The sequence below is a fragment of the Lontra canadensis genome, unplaced genomic scaffold (assembly GCF_010015895.1).
Source record: "Lontra canadensis isolate GAN:19392208 unplaced genomic scaffold, GSC_riverotter_1.0 scaffold38, whole genome shotgun sequence".
In the NCBI taxonomy this organism is placed as follows: Eukaryota; Metazoa; Chordata; class Mammalia; order Carnivora; family Mustelidae; genus Lontra; species Lontra canadensis.
Window position 1 is genome coordinate 6,049,385 of NW_022631032.1, and position 14,277 is coordinate 6,063,661.

General features: G+C 53.5%; 1 protein-coding gene across 2 annotated transcripts in view; it reads left to right on the forward strand.

The window, feature by feature from the left end:
- ADCY5 (adenylate cyclase 5) overlaps positions 1–14,277 on the forward strand; it is a 145,192-nt gene that overhangs the window by 81,831 nt on the left and 49,084 nt on the right. For both annotated transcript variants that reach the window (XM_032869501.1, XM_032869502.1), the window contains exons 2-3: positions 3,389–3,538; positions 8,043–8,164. In XM_032869501.1, the coding sequence (XP_032725392.1) occupies positions 3,389–3,538; positions 8,043–8,164 (272 nt within the window). The remainder of the gene's footprint in view (positions 1–3,388; positions 3,539–8,042; positions 8,165–14,277) is intronic.

The window sequence follows — 14,277 nt, forward strand, 5'->3', positions numbered from 1 at the left end:
ATGGTACTTTAAAAGATTTCATGTCATTATTTATTGCTTACATATAGAAATATAGTTGCTTTTTATATTTTGAACTAGTATCCTGTGATCTTATATTCTTATATTTTTTAAACTTGTTTATTAATTCTAGTAGCCGTTTTGTAGAATTTGAGGGGGATTTTCTGCATGTCATCTGCAAATATAGACAGTTTTATTTTTTTCTTTAAATCTGTATGCCTCTTATTTCTTTTTCTTGTCTTACTACATAGTTGAGAACCCCCAGTACCATGCTGAATAAGAGTGAGAAAGGGGTCGACCTTGCTTTCTTCCTGGTCTTAGCAGGAAACATTCAGTCTTTCACTATTAAGTACAGTGTTCACTGTAGGTTTCTGTATATGCCATTGATCAGATTGAAGCATGTCCCTTCCATTCCTAATCTGTTAAGTTTTTCTTTTTTATCTTGCTTTGATGTTGAATTTTTTCATATACTTTTTCAGTAACTATTGAAATAACCATATAGTTTTTCTATTCAGTCTGTTAATATGGTGAATTACCTTGATTTTTCAAAGTTGAACCAGCCTTCCATTCCTGGGATAAACCCCATTTGGCCATGTTGCATTATCATGATACATTATCCTATCTGAGGGTAGCTTCTCATCTTTTCCTTCCCAGTTTTTCCTGTTTTTAGTCATCTGGCACCTTCCTCTCCTTTCAAAAGATAACTCCTAACTAGAACATTCTCCAGCATTCTCTGGAGATTGTTCCTTCAGCCTTCTCCTCCATTTCATTCTCTCTCCTTCCTTCTCTCTCAGTGGGCCCCAGTGGCTTCCTGGAAACTTGTCTCTTTGGTTACTTGTGTTGGTAACACTGTAAGCCACAGTCTGTTTCTTCCTGAACCTTATCCCCCTAGTCCTCGGGGCTCTTCCTTCTGAGTCAGCTCTGCCTGTCCTGGCCCCCAGCCTCACATAGGTCTTTGGGCTTCTGTGGCAGCCTCCTGACCGGTCTCCTACTCCCTACACCACTCTTGCCCCCGATGGGACTTCCTGAAGCTGTGTGCTCATCCTGCTATTCTTTCCTTCAATAGTCCTTCATTTCTGGTTGTATAAGGGCTGTGTCAGGCCTCCTCAGCCTGACATTCAGATGCCCCTTCAGTGTGGTCTGGTCTGCCTTTCCAGCTCTATCTTCTCTCTGTGGACTTCCCCTCAGGATCATAGAGCCCGAGTTATTTATTCAAGGACCCTGAGTACCTCACAAACTGAGCATCATGGATATTCTTTCCAGGGTATAACCTTTCCCATGCCAGACTTGCCAGCTATGCCCCCAACCCCAGGGCTAATGTGCCCTGCCCTGCCCAGGGGTTCTCCTCTTGCCTCCCCATGATCTTCTCTTTTCTTTCTTCCTTGGTGTGAGGCTGTTTCTGCTTCTTGTCGCCAGTTCTTTGTCAGTCTTGACCACTTATCTCTTCACCTGGATTGTAATCTTCGTAGAGCAGGGGTTTTCTTTCCTTGTGATGAGTAGGTTGTGTTTTTCTCTGCCATGATTTTACATGAAAGGGAGTTCTGAGGTGGGTGGGTCGGGGTGGAGTTTGGGGGGGGTTATGAGTCATCATCAGGGTTGGTGGAGCTGGTAATCAGTTTGCCCCTTCCCCGAAGACACATCCAGGAAGCGTCTGGAGGTGCTCAAGGGGACCTTACAGTGTCCTTCAGCTAGGAAACCAGGATTTATTGTGCAACCAAGGAGAAAACAAGACTTCAGGATGGGAAAGACAAAGTCTCTTTCTTTCTTTCTTTCTTTTTTTTTTTAAAGGATTTTATTTATTTGACAGACAGAGATCACAAGTAGGCAGAGAGGCAGGCAGAGAAAGAGGGGGAAGCAGGCTCCCTGCTGAGCAGAGAGCCCAATGCGGGGCTCGATCCCAGTACCCTGGGATCATGACTTGAGCTAAAGGTAGAGGCTTTAACACACTGAACCACCCAGGTGCCCCCAAAGTCTCTACTGACGGATTGGGACAGTCACGGTATAGGATATTTCCAAGGAAACGTGGCACCACATCCAGCATGGGGCCCACATGGCCTCCAGGCCTAGGCTGGCCAAGGACCCTGGGCAGAGTCAGCATACATCAAAGCTGGGCTGGAGAAAACCTTCAGGTGAAACACAGACCTGAGTGCCAGAAGGACTTCTGGGTTCCAGAGACAAAGAGGCCCCTGGAAGAAGGGTGTGGGGAGGCTGTGTACCAGGTCACAGTCAGGCGCTGAACTCCCAGAAAGCTTCAGGAGCTATAGCAGAAGGTGCCACGGCCAATTGGGGTTCTCTTCTGTCGTGGAGACTAAGAATTAAGTTTTGGGAGGGAGTGATGGGTCTGGGGAAGCCTGAACATCTTTGCGTGGCTTCTGTCCTGTGTGGCCTGAGGCAAGGGCAGGACCAGCGTAAGTTTACCCAGATACCCTAGGAGCTACACCTGCCAAGAAGAAGTTTGTCTCAACAGCACCTTTGCCAGGATCTGAAATGTGCTGTGTAAACTTGCTTTTGTGGGGTGTGTAGTGTTGTGTTCTGTTTTCCCTTAGCTTTTCAGTAAATACTTCTTTCCAAAGAATTCCAACCTTGTCTCTGCAACCTAAGGGGCAGTAGTATTTTTCCACACACACACATCTCCATCAGCACAGAGAAGGGCATGAGTACGGAGCAGAGGGCGATGGTGGCTGCTCGCCAGCTGGTTCAGAGAAGCAATGGAAGCCCAGGAAGAGGAGAGGGGACCAACCGTTGACACTGACCCCTGCTGGCCAGGGATCTTCTCCTTCTCTCAGTCCCCAGAGGAGTCAGCGCAGTGCTGGGTATCTCAAGGGTAGCCAGCACTGCTTGCTTCTCTGCAGTTAATCCTGGGGAATAATAAGCTAATATAAAAATAACCATCTCAGGCTTCTCTGCAAATGGGCAGCCCTTTGTCCTATGCTGGACTCTATCACACTTTCAAAACATGAAATCCCGTGACCCTTATGAAACCTTCTTTGCAATGCCCCTGCCAGCCCCAGTGTATACACAGCTCCCTCATAGCATTACCAATATGCTGAACTTTTCATCGCTGGTGCTATGGGCACGTACAGTATGATTATTCAGAGACTCAGTTCCTTAGGGCCACAGCCTGTCACTTGTCACAGGCCAGCCAAACTTTGGGCTTCGGGGAAGTCAGAGAGCCTGACCTATGATGCATGGCTACTCCCTGCGGCCAGCCATGGCTGGGTGTCCTTGGCATTGGTTAACTCACAGGTAGGTAGGTGTGTGTGTTTGTGCGTGTGCGCTAATGTGGAAGCTGGGAGCTCCACGCTTTGGGGCTGGAGGATTAGGGTTGGGGCTCCCGTGACTGGTGCCTGCTCTGGGCCTGAGCTCCGTGTGTTCATCTCTCCCTCTGCAGCTTGTCTCCAATGTCCTCATTTTCTCCTGCACCAACATCGTGGGTGTCTGCACCCACTACCCGGCTGAGGTCTCCCAGAGACAGGCCTTCCAGGAGACCCGGGAGTGCATCCAGGCACGACTCCACTCACAACGGGAGAACCAGCAACAGGTGAGGCCCTCCTGTCCTTGCGTGGCTACAGGGAGCAGAGGCCCCAGACCTGCCTCAGCCCAGCTGCCTGTCTCCCCACCAACTGTGCTCCTTGGAGCTGCCCAGCCCCACCTCCCCGGGCAGGGACCCAGCCAGAAGGGAATGTTTTCCCTGGAGGGAGCCTAGCATTTCTGGCTCTGTGGGAATGCTTTATGGAGACTTTGGAGAAAACTCTACCTCTGAGTTTGCCTATTGCCCCCTCAGCGTCCACCTGTGGGCTGCAAACAAGCCAAATCATCCAGGCCCTGGGTACCAGAGTGGGCTCTGCCCCCTCCCCAGTGCTGATGAGTGGGAGCACTGAGAGCTTTAGTGTTCCCATCTGGGATTAAGGTGCTCCCTGGGAGAGAGGAAAGGAGGTGGATCAGTCAGCTCCTAGGACACCCTCACTAGGCACTTTCTCTGCGCTGAGTTCTGGGGTTTAGTTGATTCAGAGAAAGGATGATGGACCTTGTCTCACCCTAAACCTCACTCTCAGAGAAAGTTTGGGCCGGGAAGGAAGCCGTTCACATGGGCCACAGGCTCAGAGGGCTGGGGCTGAGGGAGCTGGCCCTGCGTGCTCTCTTGGGTGGGGGCCAGGCAAGGACTGAGGTTTGTGTCAGGGTGCCCCCCACAGCTGCCCAGCATCCTGTTTGGGGCTCAGGACCATTGTGCTCTCTCCTGCATGTGAACCACATGCGGTCTGGGGACTCTGGGACATGACGGAGCTGAAGAGCTCACAGGAGCCCCTGAGGTGGGGCTTTGTGACCCCAGGGAGAATATGGGCAGGTCAGCAGGGTGATGGGGTCCTGACTGGACTCGGACTAGGCATGGCTCTGAGAGATGAATTCTCCAAAGCAAGTTCTCCTCTCTCCTTATGTTCATGTCTGCCTAACGAATGTGAGTAGAGTCCTGCTGCCTTTGAGCTTGGGGACAAAGGAGACAAAAGCCTAGACAGCAGTGGTCCCCTGCACACTCCTCGCTTGCCCAGAGGGCATGCTGGGGACACCCCAAGTGCACAGCAGTCTGATCCCAGTGTGAGAGGGTCTCTGACTCTGGATGCCTCCCGAGGAGTTATGTGACACGGGCTGGCCAAGTCTGAATGGCTGAGCAAAGAAAGGCGTGAGGCTCTGCGGTGTCTCTCCAGCACTGCACTCCTCCCCCACCTTGCCCCAGCGGCCGCCTGGCCTGTCCCTGCTTCCTGTCCAGCCCCGCTGCTCTGGCCTTTGAGTCTTGCCAGTCCCCAGCTCATGCTGTCCAGTCGGAGGCCTGCCTCGCCCCAGGCATTCTTTCGGCCCTCTCTGAACTCCTGGTCTGGCTCTTGAATGAACCCCATGCTTGACGGTGTCCCTGTCTTTCTTTGACAAGCTTGTTGCCCTTCTGCCCCCTACCCTGAGCTCCTCCGTGCCTCAGGAGCCACCTCTTGTCCCAGTTCAGGCCCTGGCATCGCTCATCTGAGATCGGAGTGTCTTTCTTCCCTTTTTTGTCAGGGAGTGTCCCCTGTCATGTCCTCTGTCACTCCTAAGCCTTGTTTTTTCTCCAGTAAAATGCGTATTTTACAGCTCATCACAGCTGATTTGCACTGGCCCTGGACAGGCTGGACATTCCAGCAAACCCACAGGGATTTGGGGGAGAAAATCCATTTGCTTTACCATGTTCTGAGCCAAGAGAGCAGGGAGGGGAGGAGTGCTTCCTGGGGACAAGCACTCCTCACCCAGCCAGAGCCCAGCAGCTCTGGGGCCTCCCCCATCCTCTGCAGAAGGTGCTGCTCTTTGGGTCCTTGGGGTGGCACTCCGAGGTGCCCCCTAATGGTGGGACTCCAAACTGTTGTCCAGCCATCCGCACCCATGCCCTAACACTCAGACCCAGAAGTGGTTAGAAATGTGGGAAGGTCTCTCCCAGATATAACTATAGAGATCACCCCTTCCTCCAGCAGCACTGTATTTCCACAGAATTGTCTTTTAGTGTGTGTGTCTGTTACCAGGAACTGCTTATTGAGAGTTCAGTAAATAGCCATTGAAGACCATGTCCACTGATGCTCAGGGAGACCGAGAGCATCAGAGAGCACCTTCAATGCATTACCAGTGTTTTCCAGGCCCAAGGCTGTCACTTGTGGAGCTGAGTGCGACACAGCTCCGTCCTCGGGGCTGTCTCACTGCATGCGCTGCAGGGAGACCCCATTAACAGACCATGACATACTGAGTGATCAGGGACTTGGAAGGAAGACCCTGAGTGGTGGGGGATGCCTCTGCCAGAGCCGAGACCCTCCCGGGAAATGGAGCCAGGAAGGAGGGTCCCAGCATATGTGAGGATGGTGATTCTAGATGAGCTTGTGTGCAAAGGCAAGGAAACACAGCCAGGAGCTTGGGAAGCAGCTCGTGGTTCACTGTGTCTGGAACAGAGCTCTGTGTGCTGGGCCCAGGGAGGGGTAGAGGGGAGCCAGATCGTGGAAAGCTTGAGGCCAGGCTGGGCTTATGGGCTAGTTCTGGAAGCCTTGGGAAACACAGGAGGGTTTTACGCAGGGCAGTGATGGTGTCAGGTGTATGTTTTACAAAGACCACTCACTGGCTTGCAGTGTGGATGGTGGATCAGAGGCAGCAAGCTGGGACACAGAAGCCGCTGCAGGGACTGCCCTGGTCGCCTGGGAGGGACTTGAAGGTTGCTGAGACCTGCGAGACCCACGCTAGGATGGTAGAGGGGCTTCAAAGGATAAGAATGGCAGCCAGGCCTGGGTTGATGGGAGCAGGCCAGGCACGGGAAAGGGGGCAGGTAGAATGGGGTTGTAGTGGAAAATAAAGAGGCGTGGGTTCATTGGGTCCAGAAGAATGCACATTTGATGCAGCTGGTGGAACCCAGGGAAGCTTTGGAGGCTTTGAGCTGGGGAGTGGCATGACAAAGGCAGTGTGCTGGAGAGACTGGGGCCATACAGGGAGTGAGGAGGCCTACGGTGGGGCCGGGGCCATCTGTCTGAGATGGGATGGCCAGAATCCCACAGTTGGGTGAGAGAACTACGTGTAGGCAGTGGAGGGGGCTGTGGAACAGGAAGGCCGAGAGCCCACACCCACAGGACTTTGTCAGAGCTGGACAGCGCCTGGGACCAAAGGGACAGGGATGAATCTCAGAGGGAAAGTTCTGAAGAGTAAAAGCAGTTATGTGGGCGGGGTATTGACCTTCTGACCAGGAGGATGGGGGCTGACATAGGCAAAGGCAAGAACTTGAAGAGCCACTGGGAATAGAAACTTGGGAAGGGGAGGTGGTTTCAGGTGCGGCGTCAAGGTTGTAGTAGCCAGTCATCGAGCAGGCAGCTGGAGACACGGAGCCTGGACAAGGTCTAGGGGGCAGGGGGTGGTGGGAAAAGGAGCTGGTGGAAACCATGCTCAGAGGGGTGAGAGTGAGCAGAAAGAGGAGAGAGGCACGGACGTGCTGTGTGGGGGGCAGGAGGAGGGAGAGAAACCAGAAAACTGCGGGAACAGGAGCGGAGTCTTAGGGCCACACAAGGCGAGGGGCCCAGCATCCCGGGGCGAGTGATGGGAGAATGAGGAGGCCTGGGCCAGCCGGGGTGAAGGGCCCCAGGTGGGAGAAGTCTGTGAGCTAGGCTAGCAGAGCGCCTGGCATGGGTAGTGGGCTGTCCAGGCGCAGGGCGAGGTCGCCCATTTCTGAGGCCGCTGGACCTCTCGCAGCAGGCGGGACTGGGAGGAGAGCGTGGAAGGGAGGCAAAGTTGGGACCCTCCCCTCCACAGCGTGCTCCTGGCCCCTCTCCCTGCTACTCTCCCTCCTCCTCTTTGACAGGTCTTAGCTTCTCTCAGGTTCTCAGAATCCGTGTGCTTTCCCCCTCCCCTGGTACTATCCCCGACGTGGAAATGGAGCACCCCAACCTCATCCTTCTGGTCCCCATGAAGCCCTCTCTGGCCACCCCATTCCCCCCAGCCTGGGTCAGTTACCCCTGTGCAGTGCCCCATAGTACTGTGTAATCCCACAAGACTGGGAGCTTTGTGGAGGAGAAACCTTGCCCCTCCCACAGTCGTAACTCGGGGACACCAGCACAGTGCCCGGAACATGGTTGGAGCTCAGTATGTGTTTGATGACTAACTGAGTGATGTCATGCTCTCAGCAGCCCCCTCCCCATTTATAGATGGGAAAGCTGAGGCTCCGAGAGGTTCAGTCATTTGCCTGTGGTCACACACGGTCTCAGGTGACATCCAGGATTCCAGGGGGCTCAGTACTGGTTCACCAGGTGTGCTCTTCCCCAAGTACCTGCACAGAAAACCTGGGTGGTCTTCCAGGGAGAAGAGTCCAAGTAGCCCTGAGGCATCACGCTGGCCTCACCCCCACATGAGTGCTCGCTCCTTGAATTTCAGGCCAGGCTGAGGAGTTCTCCAGGGCCCTGTGTGTGGGGGGGCCCAGGCGCTGAGGAGTTGGCTTGGGGAGGGAAGGGGACTGCCAGGCAGGCGGAGGGAGCTGTGATGAAAGCATGTGCTTCCCTCCCCAGGAGCGGCTCCTGCTGTCTGTCCTGCCCCGTCACGTTGCCATGGAGATGAAAGCAGACATCAATGCCAAGCAGGAGGATATGATGTTCCATAAGATTTACATCCAGAAACATGACAACGTGAGGTAGGAATGAGGCCGGGGGGCGAGGGCAGTGTGGGAGGACTGATCCCCAGGGAGGCAACATCCCCACTTTCTGCCCTTCCAAGGGAGGTCTGTGGCTGATCTGACTGCGAGGTCTGTGGCTTTGGGGTGTATTGTCTGGGGTACCCCAGCCACGTGGCACCCTCGAGGTTGGTGAAGTGAATTATTAAGGGGAGGTGCCAGGGAGAAGCTAGGGAAGGAAGGAGGAGAAAAGAGAAAGCAGTAGCACCAGCTGTCGGGGAAACTCCTAGCCTAACAAGGGCGACAGAAAGCCAACTTGGGACCTGCATGTTGCTACTATCATCTCCATTTTCATCATTATCTAGCAGCTTCCATTCCTTCTGAGCCCGTGTGTGACAGGCATTATGTACCTCATTGCCAGTCCTCCTGACCATGCTGCAAGGTGGGCTCCCTTATCAGCATCCCTCGTTTAGAGATTGAGCTCAGAACAGCTAAGACCCTTGCCCAGGGTCACTCAGCCAGGAATGGTAAAGGGCGGTGCATTCTGGTCAGCCTGCCCCAGAGCCCATGCCCCTTTTACTGCACATTTGCCACTTCTCTAGAGGGAAGCTGCTGACGGCAGGCCCGTGCAAACAGATGTAGCCTAATAGAGTGCACAGTCTGCTTCGGAGCTCTGTGGGGACGGGGAGCGGCTCAGTGGCCTTCCTGCAGCATGGCTTCCTGGAGAGCCCAGGAATCATCCCACAGGCCCAGAAAAGGAGCTGCTGAGGCTGCCTTTAAGAGAATGTCTCTCTCCCTGGGCAGGTTTTCCTTGGACCCACAAATATTCCAAGGCTGGTATAGAGGGAACCCTCTGGAGGCTTGGGCTGAATTTTCATAAAGGGATTAAATGGAATAAAATGAATAATGGTGCATACACCTACACGCACACACTGATAAATGTGCACTCAAGGCAAGGCTGATGGCTGCAGGGGTTGGGAGGACACCATTTTCATGTAGAAATCATCAGAATTTCAGGCACAATTGCCCAGTTGCCAAGCGTACCCCGGAATCCAAGACTGTTGGTTGCCCTTGTGTCCTATATCCATCTTCCAAAAGAGATGCTAAGCCTTTGGGAGAAAGAGGTTGCCTGAACAACACTTGTGTCCTCAGTTTTTGGGGTACCCTGATCCCCCCGAAGCCCATGCATGTTCACTGTCAGGCAGGGAGAGCGTCCCCAGCGGTGGGAAGAAGGCTGCTGCAGGCCGAGTCCCCATGCCTGCTCAGGAGGCGTTCCGAGGGGCCGTGGGCTCCGCTGAGCTGAGCTCAAGAGAGGAGAGTAGGGCCTGGGATTAGGCAGGTCATGCTGACATACTGGTTCCCCACTTCTTCTCACACCCCTCTCTGCCCCCTCTCTATGACAACAACAGTTATATTCATCTAGTGCCTCCTTTAACCCAGCACTCTTCTGAATACTTTCAAACATTTGCTGAGTCCACAGCGTACATATAAGAAGTCGGTGCTACTATTATCTCTATTTTGCAGGAAACTGAGTCATAGAGATTAATTTGTCTAAGATCCTAGAACTGGTTAAGTGGGACAGCTGCCCCCAGGAAACTTTTCGGTATCAGAATTCTTACCTAGCCTTACTAGGTGTTTTTTGCATGCCCAGGAGAAAGGAGTGTATATGAGGATTTGTGGGAAGGAATCTCGGGGAGTCCCCAGCCAAGGGGAGACTCTGGAGAGAGGTTTGGCTTCTAGAGAGAGAGAAAAAGAGAGAGAGAGAGACAGACACTATGGACCCCACCAGGGGCCTTTCCTGTTTAGCAACCCCTGAAATCTGGGGGACTCTAGGACACTTAAAGAAATAGCCTTCCCTGTTAGAACACATCCTGGAGGCCCAAAGTTCAGGTGGGAACCGACACACAGGAACCCCTGTGCTACCCGCTTCTGGGATACTCTCAGTCCCGTCTTCACGGCCTCACAGGCCCTGGCATTGTTCCAAGCACAGCACAGACAAAAGGTGCTTGCTGACTCCGCTAAGTATGATGTCGAACACGTAGGGAATGCAGAAAATTCCCAGCTCAGAAACAGTGTGGCAGGCAAGGCGTAGGTTCTCAGCCTGGCTGGGCTAGCACATCTGCCCACTTCTGCATCTCTGCCCCGCACCTGGCCCTCTCACCCCTCCGTCTCCTGCCCCTCTGTTGCTTTGGGCCCCCAGCTCTCCTGCAAGGTGGTTGGGGCAGAGGGGCTGACTCGGGCCTCTTCTGCCACCATAAGGAGTCACCCGCTCCTGGGGAGACATCCCCTCATCTTTCCACTCCCAGGGAGGCTGTGACTTTGGGTAAAGAAAAGAATAATACCCTAATCACAGAGTGACCCGAGTGTCCATGTGGCAAGAACCAGACCCCCCTGCCAAGGCCCAGGGGGGTATTTCTGTTTTTAGATGAGCTAAGGATCAATGCAGCTGTCAGATAAAAGGGGAGAAAAATCAAGACGCTACCCTTTTCATAGGGACGGACATAATTCTGACTCTGAAATTGCCAGGCTGGTTATGGTTGGTACACACCATAGCCCAGCCATGAGCAATCAGATGCAAATAGCCCGTGGGGGCCGTTCCTGTTCTGTGAGCAGCTGTGGCCGCAGGTCTTGATGGAAACACATCGCACGCTTAGTCTCTGACTTGGGTGGGGGGCTGAGTAGTGGGTGGAGGGGTGACATCAAGGTATAGAAACGCACCCTGGGGCTGGGCTTGAGGTGCGGTGATTAGGTCTGGGGCCTGGGGTTAGTTGGGCTCCGCTGTCCCCTGGCCATGTGAGCAGGGCAAGTGGGGGGCCTTGATACTCTGACCTTCAGTCTCCTCCTCTTCTTGATGGGACGGGAAGGATACCAACTTAGCAGAGTTGTGGGGAGCGGATGAAAGGGTGTGAGGGAAGCGCTTAGCACCGTGTCTGGCCCTGGCCACATGTTCAGTAATTGGGAGCAGTGATTATCGTCGTTAACTGCCATTATTGTGATGATTATCACACTCCTATCAACAAAGCAAGGCCTGGGGATTCTCTAGCTGGAGCATGGAAGGGTGATGAGTCACATTTGTCAATTCTCTGCGGAGTTATAATATTTAGAGAGGGTGATAACATGCTGCTCTCTAGTCCCCACCGAGAACAAGGCCACAAGAAAAATAAATCAGCCCTGCATTGTGACAGACTGGGCTTGGATCTTCAGAAGGGCAGGAGACTAATGGGTGGGGAGAGTCTGGCCTGGGCAGGGAGGGGTGCCAGCAGACCCCCACTGCCCGCTGTGGCCTCCCCCTTTCCTGGTGCCCGATAGAAAACTGCCCTTGGGACCTGCCAGGAACCTGTCAGATGCTTTGGTGCTGAGCCGCCACTGGCAGTGCACTGAGGTGGGCCAGGGGCCCAGGAACCTTTGGAGACCGTCCCCACCCCCGGAGTCCCTAGGCTCTCCTGTCTGACATGTAGTGACAGGTAGAGATGTTTTAACCCTTCTGGCTGGACAAGGCAGCTGGGACCAGGGCCTGTGGCTGGGGTGTCAGACCTGTGGCTTGAGGGCCCTCCTCCCAGTCCTCTCCCCCCAGACACCTGCCTCTCCTGCAGCCAGGGCAGTGTAAAGATGCGGGGAGGGAGGCTGCGCTGTCCTCCCCGCATTCCTGGGACAAAGGCCTCCAGCATGCCAGAGGCCTCTTCCTCTGTCTGGGAGGAGGGCACTGAGGTGGGAGGAAGGGGCTGGCCCTAGAAGCACGTAGCACATTCCCATGGGTCACAGTAAACTTACAGATGCTGCCAGAACCCAGCTGTCACCAGGGGACCCTTGCCAAAATGTCACTGTTGTGGAGCAAGATGAATGTCTGTGTGGAGCAGCCTGGGTCACACCCCTCTCTGCCACGTATTGGCTGTGGGAACTCGGGCAAGTCACCTAACCCGAGCCTCAGGTGCCTCATCTGTGACATAGAGATGGTGATGTCCCCTCACTCATCCATTCAGTGGCTGCTTTCCTCTGCTTCCACTGGTGGGACACTTAGCTACAGAGGCAGGGATTAAAATAGGAATTAAGAGGGACACTGTCTTCGATGTTGGGAAGCTTGCTTTCTCTTGAGGAAGTCATACAATAAACAGCAGGTCAATCAGTAAATTGGGAATGAATCACATAAGGAATGGGGGTAGGGCTTTGCATTCTTATGAGCATATATAGATGTTACAAAACTTACCACTCAATTTTTCTGTTAGGATAAAAGCCACAAAGGAACAGAGCCCCTAAGAGAGAGCCCCAGGACTCACTCCTCACGGGGTGCTGGGAGGGGAGATGAGGTAGAGTATGGAAAGACCCTGCCAGGCCCCCCACCTGGGAGGTAGCTGCAGATTGTCTGCTCTCTGGAGGCGGAGCAGAGTATGTGGTGAGAGTCAAGGTCAGGTGACCAATACCCCAAAGGTTTCAGGGGGCAGGGAACGTTCAAGCCAGCCCTGAGAGGCTACTGAAGGATATGCTACTGCCCTATGGATCCCAACTGAGAGAGACAGCTTGGCACCTGAATGACATGTCCTCACGCGGGAACCCTGCGGTTTTAGAGGTTGTGGATGGTGGGGCGGGCTGGAGAGACGGCTCCTCCAGGGGGCGCTGGTCCTCACCTGGCTTCCTCTGTTTGGACCCCCGGAGGGGTTCTCGATGGAGAGCGGGTCTTGGCTCATTGGCTGGAATCACAGACTCATTCTCAGGCGGGCCGGGCCGAAGAGCTGCGAACTCAGGGGGTGGAAATGAGGTAACAGCCAAATCCAAACTGTGGGGGCGGGGTATGTGTGGAGGGGGCTGGGGAGGGCTCCCTCTCCTCCCTCCTCCCCCCTTCTTTCCTTCTCTTCCCAACCTCTCCTGAACCTCCCCCTTTTAAGGTTATCATCTCCTCTCCTCTCCTTCAAGGACTTGGCTGTGTTCCCCAGGTCGTTCTGGAGTCTGGCTCAGCTGCGGTGCGGCTCTGAATTATAATGGCCTCACGACAGCGTCCTCGATGCTCCAGATACCTGTGGGTGGATTGTGCACCCTGGGAGCAGAGAGGAAAAATATTTACCTCCAGTCATATTCCCGGGAACCGACCACATAAGGGATGGTCCGTAAGCCTAGCATTCCTGTCTCCAACCTGATACTAAGAAAAGTATTCTGAGCTCTACGCTATACCAATTATAGACACAAGTGGCCTTTATATTATTATCTCATTCATCCCACATTTATTGTGCTGCCCTTCTTTGCCACGTGTGACTAGGAGTAGATAGAAAAGATAGAAAAGCCCCTCAGGGACTGTCCAGACCTCAGCAGTGAGGTCGGGCCATGCCCAGTGCAGGGGGAACAGCAGCCTCATAACACATCCGGTCCCACTGGGGAAGCCCCTGGGGGCAGGGCTTTCGTCTTAAACAACCAGTTAATTCATTATCTTACTTGTGATTAAATAGACGTGATATAAAACAGGCCATTTTGACCTTTCCCATCATTGTGCAACCACCATCACCATCTGTCTCCAGAATTTTTTTCACCTTGCAAAACCGAGACCCTGTCCCTGTGAAACAACTCCCCATTTCTCCCCTCTCACCCTCCCGGCAGCTGGCAACCCCGTTCCACACTGTGCCTGTGACTTTGACTACTCCAGGTACCTCATGGCCTTGGAATCCTACAGTACATGTTCTTTTGCGGTGGGCTTATTTCAGTCAGCATAACATGGCCAAGGCTCGTCCATGTGGTAGTGTGGGCTGGGATTTCCTTCCTTTTCCAGGTCACCTAGTACTCCGTGGTGTGTGTACGCCACAGCTTGTTTATCCATTCATCTGACAAATTGGGCTATTGCGAATGATTCTGCTGTGAACATGGGTGCCCAGGTCCCTCCTTGAGTCCCTCCTTTCAGTTCTTTTGGGTGTATACCTAGAAGCAAAATTGCTACATTCTAATTTTTTAAGGGAGTCCACAGTGTTTTCCATAGCAACTGGCCATTTCGCCTCTCCACCTTGCCTGAGGTGGTTTCTTCACTTCCTTGCATGGACGTGGGTCTTCACAAGAGACCCGAGTTTGTCCTTGGACACGGAATGGGAATCAGTGGGGAATGGAGCTGGCAGCCAGCTAGGACTTGTTATTTTAGCTCTTTGGATTCAAAACTGGGG